Genomic DNA, 13,988 nt, shown 5'->3' on the forward strand with positions numbered 1-13,988 from the left:
TGTCAACCACAGACCTTATTTCGAGCTATTTTCCAAAATCCTATGGAGAAATTGCATTGCTTTTTTGTCGAAGGAACCGGAAGTGTCACAATCTTGGTGTTGTCACGGTGTTAGTGTTGTCTGTCTGGTAATGGGTTTTGTTTTGCTGTTCTGTTCTCCCTGTCTCTTCTTTTCCTCCTGTGTCTGATTGTCTCATTGTGTTCACCTGTTGCCCTTGTGTTTCTTAAACCTCCCCCAGCTGTTTCTCGTCCTGTGATTACCCCTCTCTGTATTTAGTCTTGTCTTTCCCTGTGTTCCCCTGTCGGTTCATTGTTTGTCTTTCCTGTCTCCCTCCATGTCAGTCACGGTCAGTTTTGGTATAATATCTTCCTTGTGCTTCTATGTGTTTTATGCTATGTAATTTGCCATCAGCTTTTGGAATAAAGCTCACCTTTTGTTTATAGACTTTTTACCTTTTTTGTAGTCTGCTTTTGGGTCCTACCTTTTCCGCGAACCTTAACAGGAAGAAGTTTACTTCCGGGTTTTAGGACGCGTCACTGCGGTTCTCTATGGATGAACCAAAGACCTGGCTTCAGGCTCAGAGCTACTGCAGAGAACATCACAATGACCTGGTCAGTGGAATCACACAGATCAGATCAGAAGAATTCAACGATCAGTATAGCTCTTCTGACTTGTGGATCGACCTGTTCAGAGAGATCTGGAGTTGGTCAGATGAGAAGAATTTCTCTTTCAGACACTGGGATCCGGACTCATTGGAAGATGTAGCCTCAAAGACATGCACTATGACTACGTCAAATGGAAAATGGAGCTCCAACAATTGCATGGATGAAAAACCCTTCTACTGCTATGACGGTGAGTTTTGGAAAAGTAATTGAATGTTTTTTTGCTTCATGTTTTTTGTTAAATATTTATACATGTATGTTGAATATCCTTTTGTGGAGAAAATATGTATAATACACACACAATTACAGATCTGGATAATGTGTTTATTCTTATTTAAAATTGTAAAAAAAACATGAAAGAGCAGTTTTAAATATTACGAAGCAATTTTGTTGTTTTTGTCCTTAAGACAGATCTTTTAAACCTGTCTTTTACATAAGGTGCCACATCATTTCTGGCCTTATTTTTCCTTGTCATTGGTTTTCATTGTATTGTTATCTCTTTAACTTAAGCAACTTTCTTTTTTTTTTTTTTTTTTTAATACATTCATCATCATAATTATTATATATTTATATTTATATATATATATATATATATAATTTACACTGAGTACCTGTAAACCGGAGGAGAACGCTGGGCTCACAGGGGTGGGGGGGGGCAGGAGCTCCAACAAGCCGTTTAGGACAGAGAGTGAATACACATACTACAGAGACGCTGTATGAGAAACCAATGTGAGCTTGGAAAATTGCACAATGTAAATCTATTCTAGTAGACCTCAACAATGGAATTATGATCAGTAGAAATGGCCATGACATGGGACCTTTAACCACCAGATCTCATTCAAAGTCAAAAAGTCAAAGTCAACTTTATTGTCAATCTTCCAGTTTGTGTGTACAGACAGAGAGATCGAAATACCGCCTCCCACAATCCTGAATACAAAAACAAATATATATAAAAATATGTTTGCAAATATGTATATACCTATATACACAATCAAAGGCATATTTATCCATATGCACATTACTACCGAAATAAAAGCACAACAATCAATATACAAAAATAACAGTCAATGAAGGCGGAGGAGTGGTGTGTCTATGGGAAGAACTTGGGGAAGTTGAAAACCAATCAAGCTGCAGCAGTTTGAGTGAGTTGTAGAAGTTGGATGGTACTTGCAGGTAGACCAGTCAGGAGGAAGTCCCAGAGTTTTAGTAGTCAAGATGTGAGAGGACAAGGGCCTGGACCAGAACCTGTGTTGCATTCTGGGTCAGTAGGAGACGTATCCTTATGTTGAGTAGGAGCGGAGTAGCAGCCATGTTAGCAGTGAAGGAAAGTTGGTCATTGAATGTCACAGCCAGATTCCTCGCAGTGTAAGTTTGGGAAGCAACAAATGTGCCGGTGTTGATGGATGGGAGAGTCTTTATCTGGAAGGAAGAGCAGTTCTGGTTGAGCTTCAGGTGTGCAGGCATCCACTGAGAGATGTTAGCCTGACAAGCAGAGATGCGTAAGACCACCTGTGGAAAAAAGGGAAGCAGTTTAGTGTCATCTCTAAAGTGTTAGCAGGAGAAGTATGAGAGCAAATCTTGGAGCCGAGTGAATTGAAGTACTACAGATTCTCTCCAAGTTACCCTGTAGGTCTTTGAGGCAGGAGGTATGCAGCGAGAGTGCAGAGCCAGAAACTCACAGTTCTTGGAGGGTGTGAAGGAGAACTGGTGGTTTAATGTCAACTCTGAAAAAGGTTCTGAAGGATGAGGATGGAGCAGCTCTAGCAGAACACGGTTCGTCCACCAGAGCAGCAAATAATATATGTTTAACTATAGAAACAATGATATTCTCTTAAACTGTTTGAAAAAAGCAGACGATTATGTATGTTTCTGCCACGTGTTATATAGCTATTAATTACACTTTTACATTTCAATATAGTGTAAAACTGAACCCATGTGCATTAAAGTTTCCAAAATATTTAATGGGGTTAAATTGAGACTCACGTTTTAATATCACGTGACATTTATTTAAAAAAATGTCAGTTTTGAAATACATAATTAAATAGTTTGTAAGACGTTTATTCATGCATTGCTGTGACTTTCATAGGCATATCTCGATGACAACAGGCGCATATTTTCAACAGAATATCTGGTTAAAGAGCGCCCTCTAGTGTTAAAAGATAAGTAGATGAACATAAACATCTCCATCAACTTCCACGTTTATACAATTATAAAACCATAGATTATATATGTGTTTTACAGTCAAATAAGCACCTCTTAAGTAAATGTAAATATGATTATTTAAAGCCAGTGGATGAAAGAACCACACCTTATTTTTGGGTCAGATCATTTATTCAGTTTTAGACAATTAAACATCCAGTTAAAACTCCATTAAGGTAAATAGGACAAAAATAGTGATACACATATTATAACCATCACCACATTTCAACCATATGTAAAATATTTTTGAAAAGCAAAACATTATAGATTTGTCTTATGTCGTATTTTTACTCATTTACATATAATAGGACACAAGAACAATTCAAATGAGATTACATGTTTCACACTTTAAGAGGATAATATACATGTACTCTATGAATAACTACTACAACAAAACCATATAAAGTAATTCATATGTTCATAAAGACAAAAACATGTTCAATGCAGTGCCGCCCCTTTTTCTCAATTTCTAATCCTCAGTTAGTAATTTCGTTTCTCCCCTCTTCGCAGGCTGTGTTTTTATATTTGAACTAGAGCCATTCAATAAACCCAGAGAGCAGATACATATTGGAGAGGAGTGAGCTTGTAGCAGTAAATATACTAATGGGTTTATATAGCGCAGATGAAATTAAACTTTTCATTGTCAGCCTTTTTGTACCACTCTCCGTCTCTCTCCATGACTGCAGCCATGCCACACTCAGCCAGTTCGTCTGTGGCCCAGTTGTGATAGCAGACCAGACGATCACTGACCCAGAACCACAGATCCAGAGTGCAGGTGTAGCGCATTCCCAGCCAGACGAACTCAGTGTCGGCCATCTTGGCTCTCTTTTCGACCCATCTCTGCTGGTGACGGTCAGTGATGGAGACCAGGTCATGGTAGTTCTCTCTGCAGTAATCCAAGGCCTCATCCCAAGTCTTATTCTCTTTGATCAGGATCACTTTGTCTGTCATTGAAATGGATGTTTAAACTTAGATTAATCCTTTATTGAAAAACAACTCTGAATTTCAATAACATAGCACCATGCTATCATCATTTGTTGTTATAATCAATACAAATCTCTAAAAACATAAGTACAATATATAGAAATAGTATGAAAACCATTGATGAAGAAAACTAAGGCAACAAATGACGTGACACCTGATGTAAAAGCCAGGATAAAATAATTTGAGGACAAAAACACAACTAAATTATATTCATTACTTTCTGCTCTTTCATGGTTTTATAATTGTCATTCTCCACGAAAGGACATTTAACATGTGTGTAGAAATATATAACTAAAAACTAAAGTACTTTTAAAGATTTTTTCAAAACTCACCGTCATAGCAGTAGAAGGGTTTTTCAACTGTGCAGGTGTGGGAGCGCCATTTTCCATTTTGCGTAGTAGTCATAGCACATGTCTTTGAGGCTTCATCTTCCAATGAGTCCGGATCCCAGTTTCTGAAAGAGAAATTCTTCCCATCTGACCAACTCCAGATCTCTCTGAAAAGGCCGATCCACAAGTCCTTACTTGGATTTGACGATTTTTCCATTTTCAGATGGCATTCGTCAACCTGAACCTTGAATTCTTCTGATCTGATCTGTGTGATTCCACTGACCAGGTCAGTGTGATGCTCTCTGCAGTAGCTCTGAGCCTGAATCCAGTTCTTGCCCTCAACTATACAGTGGTATGTTTGATTTGGTTCTGTGTGAAAAAAAGAGACGCAATTAATTACACATTTTCACAAGTTAATTAGTCTCAATAAACGTGTATTCCTACAAAAAACTGTGTGAAAAAATGTGAACAAATTTACATCATTTGAGTTTAAAGTCTATTAAAGTGTTACGTTTAACAATTTTACATTGAATAATTAAAGGTAGGCCTGTAAGTTACCACTTCAATGTATTCAAAACTAGTAGAATTGTATCATGACATTTACCATTAATGTTATATAAAACTGAAAATAAATATTTTGTTGTCTTAACCATTTTTCTACCTTATTCAGAAAAATACATGTGATTATATTTTCAATATTGTTACACAGTATGACATGAGGTTAACACATAATATCAAAATTAGATAAGTATTCTCACCATCGTAGCAGATGAACTGAAATTCCTTATCACAAGTGAAATCGTGCCATTTTTTATCTATTATCCCGACACAGTTCTCAGTAGCCCAATTATTCGGCTGATCAATCTGCCAATCTGTCTCAGATTCTTTGAACTCCAACCCCGGCAGAGACCAGTGCCACGACCTCTCAATTTTTGGTATGCTGTGCAGTCCAATCCAGGCGTCTGTATTCTGTGGAGGGTTAGTCAGTCTCTTCATGTCTCTCATGTCAGACACTGTGGCCAGGTCAGTGAAATGCTCTCTGCAATAACTCTGGGCTTCATCCCAGGTCTTTCCCTCTCGAATGAAGTGATTCTCATTGAGGTGACATGTGAAGAAGGAACACTGACCTAAAAACAAGACAATTCTGCAGTGATTGAGCTGACAGTCTGAAAAGCATCTGATCATTAAATCAAACTCATGAGTACTAAAATCACCCCCACCTCTTACGTCGTCCCCTTCATCTTAACGGGGGTCTGAGTTCACTTATTTCACTTTTTATTGTTAGGAAGAGTGAGCTGTTTCATGACTCCAGATGTGATTTTAATAAAAAAATCCACTTACCCATCAGAATGAGCAGAAACAGACTCCACTGCATCTTTGCTCTGTTATGTGGAACAACAAATGAGGGAGAAAATCTGTAGCGGAAAAATGCAAATTTTGAGCATCAACAGCACGAACAGGCTCACATTGTGACATTTCTTTTTTTAGCAAATGAATATCTAATTTGAATAAAACACAAATAACGTGATGCATCCAACTTCAACAGTAACAACAATAGAGTGCAATACAATGATGACTTTGTTTTTGTGTGGAGTTTATATATTTGTCTTCTGTAATTATAATACCTGATTTTAACTGTATTTATAATTTTGTTTATTCACCGTTCAATATTCTGCTACTTTTAAAGACTTATGTTTCAGGAGTGGGTTAGACTTTATGGGTTATTTAACCAGAATGCAAAATAAAACATTAAGATTAATGAATTATGAAATGTCCCATTGTTTCTTTTATAAGCACAACTTTAGAGTTTGCATTCTTTTCTTTGTGTAACGGGTGAACTTTCCCTATTAAAAAATTGTCATTTAACTAAGAATCAGATGGATGTGTAAACACACAGCAATAGAAACGTAAGATTAACCATTCGGGTTATTTTATTAAACATGAAAATAGTGGGGTTTTGTCTGCAGAACGGGCTGCATGCATCACTTGTTATAAAGTACCTGATTTCATGGATAGTCTGCACTCTGCACACATGATATGAAAATGACTGAACAGAATCACACTTACTTCTCCTGAGTCGTCCTTTCAGCAGCTTCTCTCTCCGTCTCTCTCGATGTGCTGGTGAAGACTCAGATATCGATGAGGTCGCTGTTCTCTTTGAGCCACCTTTGGGCAAACATTTGAATATTCAAATCAAACGCCAAGATTTCTATCATGGTTGAGACAGGCTCCATTGTTGCTAAGAATATCCTTTACATGATGTAACAGAAAACACACACTGCCCTGTTGACTTTCTAACAAATTAGAGAAACTTGTCCGGCCAAAATATCCACTAATAATATTCATTATATCTATATATTTATTATAATATCTAGATTTTTAATTGTTTCAAAGCACTTTATCTGAAATGATTAGTTAATACTGCCAAGTTCTACAAGATAGATCGTGATAACAAACATTGAATTAACAGTTTATATAGCAACAAGACAAAGGGTTTCTAGTCAAATGTAAAAAATATACACATAACATGGGAGGGATTTTGGACACATTGTATGTGCAAAAGTTTACTGAATTTTCTTAAACCTTCACATGGTCCGTTTCAATTTTCGTATCTATACATACACAAAAGGCAGATAAGTATTAAAGTACTGTAAGTGCTGAAAACCATTGTCCTGATGCCAGCAGGGAGCTTGTTGCACCAATTTGGAGTGAGGATAGCAAACAGGCGTGTTTCTGTAGAAGGGCTGCGTCCCACTCACACTGGGGAAGAAGCGAGCCGATTGGTCGATGCAAAGTGAAGCGTACGTGCAGGAGTGTTTGGTTTAAACATGTCTTGTGTGTAGGCATAGGCACTTCTAGGGGGGGCAAACAGGGGCCTGTGAAACAAGTAATTGACACAAACTCTGTTACGTATATCAAACACCAATAATTGTATTTAAAGTTTTTTCATGCGCCATGACATTAGGCAGGGGCGGTTTTAGGGGAGGCCAACAGGGGCCAGTGCCCCTGTGACACGGAGCTTGGTGTGATGGAAACTTCTGAAGCAATGGAGACACATTAGTTATCTGTCAACTATTGTTACACAGTATGATATAATTGTTATAGCGTTAATAGTGACATATACCCACCATTATAGCAGATACATTAAAGTCTACCAGAACAATGGTAATCGCTAAAAATATTTTTTGTCTGCAATTACCACACAGTTCTCAGGATCGTCACCTGCATTGTTCGGCTCAGTTGTATGTCATTCTGGCTTACATTCTGTATGATTGTGTTTTTTGTGGAAATTGTTAGCCTGTCACAAACAATTAGGGAATGGTGTAAGAGCCATTTTGTGTCATGTTTGGGAAGATATGATCCTGTTTCATTGAGATATGACCATGATGGTAATGAATGTGTGTTAGTGCTGTCAATTGATTAAAAAAGCTAGAAAAATTGTTAATTTAATGTTTGTCTTTTGCCCACAGGACATACAAAAATAAGAGTTCACTTGTTGTTTTAATACAATTTTAACATATGAATCTAAGGACAGCTAGGTTGTTAAAAAAAAAATGTTTTGCTGCTCTCTGGTGGATAAACTGTGTACTTATCTGAATCACTAATACATCCCAATCACATATTTCTGATCACTTTCAAAAGTTTGGAATCGCCTGCCACTAAAGCTTTATTTGGGCAGTAATACATTGCTTAGACCAGTGGTTCCCAACCTTTTTTCCCAAGAGCCCCCCCAAATGACTCCTGTTGGAAGTTGCGAGACAAGGCTTTTAGTGACAATCATTTATTGCTTTACAATTATATGTAAAATAAAAAGTCTAAATATGATATTTGGCCTCAAATCATCTGAGGCCTGGCGCCCCCTCCAGCGATCTTCGGTTGGGAACCACTGGCTTAGACCATTATGTCTATATGTTTGATTGGTCCTTTATGCTTTCAGGTCGTAGAAGGTTGAGGGGTTAGCAAAAAAGGTTTTCTTTTTAATACGGAGAACAAAACTCTGTACAATCATTCAATCAGACTGGCTTGGTAAAGAGGGAAAGTACAAAAGTGATATAATGTATTTAAAATCACAAGTCTTTGGTCGAAGAAACTGAAAGCTAGGCATTCAAATGTGTGCAGATTTGAAAAGCAACAGGTTCTTGTGTCAATGTCAAGCGAAAAATAACAATCTATGATAATTAAATTAATGTGAAATACTAAGTACTTTATTTCAGTGATGTAATTTAATAAGTAAGTTACTGAAACAAATTACCAACAAGTAACAAGAAATGAAATAAAAACTAAGTGTGGCTGCATAAATAATGTATTTATTATCCCAAACTTATTTGTATTCTTCTGTATCTTGGGCCAAATTAAAACAATAAAATAAAAAGATAGCAAAGTCATTGACACAAACTCTGTTACTTATTCAAACACCAATAATGATATTTTATGCTTTATTATGCGCAATGACTTTAAACAAAAGCCTTTAAAATCTCTTTCTTCCTGCATTAAATGTGCCTCTCATTAAATTAGTGGCCCCTCATAGTCAAATGTGTCTATAACCACCACTACAACCACTTCTATTCCGACTGCCTCAATGTATTGGTTGTTGTATGTTATTGTCTCCGTTCTCCCCTAAGAAACCACTCTGGGACGTAAGACTAAACGTTATTTGAATGTGTGTGAATATTAATGTCTGCCTCTGTATGAGTAGATGACAACGGGTGAATGCTGACTTGTTTATGTAAAACGCTTTGAGCGCTCATTAAAACACTGGAAAAACACTGTATCAAATGCAGTCTATTTAACAGGCTCCAGGGTCACTTACATTGTTCTTTTTTAATTAACAGAGGCATTTTCTCAGAATATAAACCTCATATATTTACATAAAGTATATAGGTAAGTTAAAAACAAATCAAAGCAAATTTTTTTTACTACTGAGTAAATCATAAATACAGATATAAAAAGATTAATTAACTGATTACAAAGCAATGACTCGGTTCATATTTCGCCATGGGTCGGAACAAACACACTCTGGACTGTAAAACAAATTAAAAAAGACACGATATTTGGGTTTAATTATTTCAAAATGTATTCTCCCTGTTGTTAAACACCGTCGGGACATCAGCTTAGTATGAATTGTATTTCTGTAGTTATTTCCAAACTTTTCATCAGTGTAGCTTTCGGCATTTTTCAAACCATGTGTGTTGGACAGTCAGCTTTCCTTGTCCCCTCTCTGGGTTTTCTCCATTACTGTATGTAAATGTCCTGTCATAACTGATATGGACTTCTGCTTTGGATCAATGACCTTAATATTTTCTGTTGTAATATTCAAATGCTGGCAGTAAATTAGCGACATATTAAACGTCTATTGGGAGAAGTGTAAACCAGAACGACGCAGAGAGTGAAGCGAGGAGAGAAGAACCCAGCGTAAGCTTAACCTCTGTTATGTCTCTTATTTTGATAGTTTATTGGTTCTTAGAGATATTTATTGTATGTTACATGCGTTTAACATTTTAAAAGGAGTACACATTATATTGTGAATGTATCTTTTTTCCTTCAGTATACTTTCTTATCATTTAATTCTCTATAACTTTCACGAAGGGTGGACACAGTTACAGAAACTCTTTATAATAACTGTTTAGGTTGCCATACCCTTGTGTGGCAGGAATTGACTGATTCACACTTGCGTATTGTAACTGGTTCCTCTCATTTTATATATCGCATGTGCATGATTATAACCATAACCGCAAACACCAGGACATCTGCTTTTATATAGATTATCTACATTTTCGTATACGACAGTTTTTCTTTATGTGTATTTTACATGTGTTTTGCATATTTCTTTTCATCCCCTTCCTTATTAGACAAAACTTTCCGAAGCAGTGTTTTTTTATAACCTGGAAGAATTGTGTCATATCAGTTTCATCTAACAGAGCAACGATGCAGTGGAGTCTTTTTGTGCTCATTCTGATGGGTAAGTGGATCATCTGCTTACATTTTTCGTTCTAAAATCAAGACCTTTCAATCTACATTTAAGGCCCCCATTTGAAATAAGATTTATAATATATATATATATATATGTTTTTATTTGTTTCCCTCTGTTTTTAGGTCAGTGTTTCATCTTCACATGTCACCTCTGAGTACCACTTCATTCAAAAGGAAATGTCCTGGGATGAAGCCCGGAGTTATTGCAGAGAGCATTTCACTGACCTGGCCACAGTGTCTGACATGAGAGACGTGGAGAGACTGACTAACTCTTCACAGACTACAGACGCCTGGATTGGGCTGCACAAACCATGGCGCTGGTCTCTGCCGGGGGTGGAGTACAACGAATCTGAGGCACTGTGGGAAAATGGAGAGCCAAACAATCCTGAGAACTGTGTTAAGATGGATGAGAATGATGATTGCAAATGGGATGTTGAATCTTGCACTGAAGATAATAAATTCATCTGCTACAATGGTGAGAATATGTGGCTAATAATGGTGCTATGTGTAAGCAGCAAATCATGCTGTCTAGTGGACACACACCTCTTCTTTATACAGTCAACTATAACCTAAGTTTGCTCTATAATTTAAAACATGTATATGATATACTATTTATATGCATATATTGTACACATTGCCCATGTAAGTAACCGTATATATCTCGGGTAAGTATTATTTTTTTCTTATTCTTGCTTGATTGCTAGTTTGCTTTTTTAATGCCTATTTGTGGTTCAAATTATATTGTAATTGAAGTCTTTAAAAAAAAAAAAAAATCTGGAGAGTGTTACAGCTACGTTGTGCAATCCTATATTGTAAGATGACAATTAAAGAAAAAAGGAAATAATACATTGTTGTGATTGACAACTTAAATGTTAATGTTAAAAAAGCAAACAAAACGATGAGGAGTAGCATGGGATTTGTACCTTTGTAATACAACACAAACTTTCATTGTGAAACATCAGAGGAATTATGCAAATGTTACTGATAATAGTTTCACCTGTTTTAAGTAGTAAAATATGACGACGAGGAGATCCTAAGAATGTGTAACGCTTAACTGTGTCTGTTTATTCTCACAGAAGCAGGGCAACATAAATACTTTGTAATTGATGAATCAAAGAACTGGCTTCAGGCTCAGAGCTACTGCAGAGAAAAGCACTCTGACCTGGTCAGTGGACTTGAACAGATCAGATCAGAAGAATTCACAACATTGATCGATCAGAGCTCTGACGAAGATCTGTGGATCGGCCTGTTCAGAGACACCTGGAGTTGGTCAGATGGGAAGAATTTCTCTTTCAGAAACTGGGATCCGGACTCATTGGAAGATGAAGGAAACAAGGATTGTGCTATGACTACTAAACCAAATGGAAAATGGAGCTCCGACATCTGCACAAATCAAAAACCCTTCTACTGCTATGACGGTGAGTTTTGCAAAAGTATATCCCACAATATTACCGTAAATACTTGTTTATGCATGCATGTTGAATTTTATTCTGTGTTGAATGTGATTGACTTTGATTGATTGATATTTCTTCATAACATTACACTTATGGAAACTGTCTCTGCTCTGTCAGGAATAAATACAAATAAATACTACATTTAAAAGAAACGTGACCAAAATATTATGAGAACTGAAATATTGATTCGTCATGTCACAGATATCTGTTCACACAATATGAATGTTGTTATAGCAGGCTAAGTGTTTCATTTAATTCTACATTTAGGTTTTTAAATCATGTTAATGTTGGAGTTATGACATTGCTAGCTTTATGGTAAAAGGTCACTTAATCTGCTTCAGACATTCTTAAAGATATTTAACATGAGCACCAAACGTACAAGCAATGATTGGGATATCAAGCGCTGGACAATATTCATTTCATTTGATTTTCATTTCAAACTTTATTTCGAACAGATTAAAAAATAACAAATGTGAAAAACAGAATACCGTATTGTTAAAATACAATATTTATCAATATTCATAATAATATTTATATATTCAACAAAAATGTTCATAATAATATTTAGATATTCAACAAAAAAATCATAATAATAATAATAAATCATATGTGTCCGAAAGGGAGCAGGAGGAAGCAAATGCTTATTAATTCACACCCCTTGCTTACTGCTGATCAATGATTATCCTTTCAATCATTTCTGCAAGTTATATTATTTACAATAATGTATCATCTTCAATCACCTTTCTTCATTCTCATAGTTTTCCAAAAAAGTGTTTCTGTACATCCTTTTAAACTGAATTATATTTGAGGTTTGTTTTCTGCTCCAAACCATTCCATAAAATCACCCCATAGATTGTTATGCACATACTTTCCCGAGTTCTTCCGACCTTGAGTTGTTTAAAAGGTAGATTTCCTCTCAAATTATACCCACCCTCTCTGTCTATGAACAATGTTTGTAATATTGAAGCACAGGGATCTAAATAATTGAATAAACACCAACAAAGCCCCCTTTGTTTACTTAAATGTCTTCAATTAATGCCAGACAAAGTGATCCTGATCAAAGAGAATAAGACTTGGGATGAGGCCTTGGATTACTGCAGAGCGAACCACCGTGACCTGGTCTCCATCACTGACAGTCACCAGCAGAAATTGGTCGAAAAGAAAGCCAAGATGGCCGACACTGAGTTCGTCTGGCTGGGAATGCGCTACACCTGCACACTGGATCTGTGGTTCTGGGTCAGTGATCGTCTGGTCTGCTATCACAACTGGGCCCAAGAAGAGAAGATTGAGGGTTGTGACAGGGCCACAGCCATGAAGAGAGATGGGAAGTGGTATGAAAGGAGAGAAGGGGAATATCTTAATTTGATCTGCGCCTTATAGTAGGCCTACATTTTTTAAACCCACCGGTGTATTTATATAGGCTTACTCTACACTGACTGTTCTCTGGGTTTTTTAATGGCACAATGACAGGTAAATAAATCACAATCTGAAAATGGTAGAACATCATTTATGAAGGTATCACTTAATGCAGATTAGTCATTGAGAAATTCCGGGGACATGATTTATTTTCAGTTCCTTCCTTTATAATAGCCGAGGTGAGATAACTACAGACAGCCTTGGTGCTCATTGTTTATTCAATATAGAATATTGTCATATTTCCTTTCAAAGTGTGTTTTTATTTGTATTTCTTATGGTATTTGTTGTATCCCATTGGTAGAGTTCAAGAGATAATTAACCTATTCTGCTTTGCTATAATAAACATTTCATATACTCACTTTATCACATGTTTTTAATTTCGAAGATGTAATTCAAATTGGGCAATAATGGTTGAAATTATGTAAAATCATGATTATAATGTTTTTATTTTATGTAAACAATTGATTTTTTTTCTTCTGACATTTAATAAACTGTTAACCATGCACTGGGCTTGTGGTTCTTGCAATGTAGGCCCTATGGCAAACACACACAATACACACACACACTTCAGATTTCAAGATAGGATTTAAAAATGTAATTTCCAGGGCAAAAGGGAAATGCAATACCAAATCAATAAAAAAGAAAAAAGGTAAAGAATCAAGTAATTCATACTATTCCATGTATGCTTACAATACAGTAGTTCTCATTCTATTTTTATTTATTTTTCTTTTTTATGAAAAACACAAGGACAGACACTCACTGCGGTGTGTTTTTTACCCTTTATTTTATTTTAGGAATAGACATTTTTTGTAAATTTGTGCAGTCTGCTAATATTATTTTTCTAAATCTATATTTGAATTGTTGATGACAATGGGGTTAAATCCATTCCATAGTTTTACACCTATTATTGATAAACTGTGTGATTTCAAAGTTGTTCTGTAGGGCTTTACACAGCAAGTGTTAGTTAGATTATT

At 36.1% G+C, this 13,988-nt stretch overlaps 2 protein-coding genes across 7 annotated transcripts; one reads left to right on the forward strand and one right to left on the reverse strand.

Moving 5' to 3' along the window:
• The first annotated feature begins 293 nt into the window (after nt 1–293).
• Nucleotides 294–13,411, forward strand: LOC307031281 (C-type mannose receptor 2-like). Of its 6 annotated transcripts, none has more exons than XM_079668239.1 (7): nt 294–346; nt 528–611; nt 692–852; nt 10,024–10,133; nt 10,268–10,619; nt 11,221–11,562; nt 12,641–13,411. In XM_079668239.1, the coding sequence occupies exons 5-7, from the start codon at nt 10,322–10,324 to the stop codon at nt 12,976–12,978; spliced, it is 978 nt and encodes a 325-aa protein (XP_079524365.1). In that variant the 5' UTR covers nt 294–346; nt 528–611; nt 692–852; nt 10,024–10,133; nt 10,268–10,321; the 3' UTR covers nt 12,979–13,411. The 6 variants fall into 6 exon arrangements, with proteins under 6 accessions (XP_079524365.1, XP_079524364.1, XP_079524366.1 ...); XM_079668236.1 differs by having other exon boundaries at nt 313–346; nt 444–611; XM_079668237.1 differs by having other exon boundaries at nt 313–346; nt 464–611.
• LOC307031280 (C-type mannose receptor 2-like) lies at nt 2,988–6,290 on the reverse strand. Its single transcript, XM_079668235.1, has 5 exons — nt 6,242–6,290; nt 5,516–5,589; nt 4,933–5,301; nt 4,178–4,543; nt 2,988–3,805 (listed from the first exon to the last, which is right to left on the reverse strand). The coding sequence occupies exons 2-5, from the start codon at nt 5,547–5,549 to the stop codon at nt 3,471–3,473; spliced, it is 1,104 nt and encodes a 367-aa protein (XP_079524361.1). The 5' UTR covers nt 5,550–5,589; nt 6,242–6,290; the 3' UTR covers nt 2,988–3,470.
• Nucleotides 13,412–13,988: the final 577 nt, after the last annotated feature.

This window comes from Notothenia rossii (genome assembly GCF_949606895.1).
Source record: "Notothenia rossii genome assembly, chromosome: 3".
NCBI classification, from domain to species: domain Eukaryota; kingdom Metazoa; phylum Chordata; class Actinopteri; order Perciformes; family Nototheniidae; genus Notothenia; species Notothenia rossii.

What these genes read in the sequence shown, in the direction of transcription:
- LOC307031281 (XM_079668238.1), top strand. Translation starts at nt 10,322, where the DNA reads ATGTCCTGGGATGAAGCCCGGAGTTATTGCAGAGAGCATTTCACTGAC. An exon ending in TAAATTCATCTGCTACAATG is followed by an intron (nt 10,620 to 11,220) that starts GTGAGAATATGT and finishes TTATTCTCACAG; the next exon opens with AAGCAGGGCAACATAAATAC. An exon ending in ACCCTTCTACTGCTATGACG is followed by an intron (nt 11,563 to 12,640) that starts GTGAGTTTTGCA and finishes AATTAATGCCAG; the next exon opens with ACAAAGTGATCCTGATCAAA.
- LOC307031280 (XM_079668235.1), bottom strand. Translation starts at nt 5,549, where the DNA reads ATGCAGTGGAGTCTGTTTCTGCTCATTCTGATGG. An exon ending in GTTTCTGCTCATTCTGATGG is followed by an intron (nt 5,302 to 5,515) that starts GTAAGTGGATTT and finishes TCTTGTTTTTAG; the next exon opens with GTCAGTGTTCCTTCTTCACA. An exon ending in TCAGTTCATCTGCTACGATG is followed by an intron (nt 4,544 to 4,932) that starts GTGAGAATACTT and finishes TTTTTCACACAG; the next exon opens with AACCAAATCAAACATACCAC.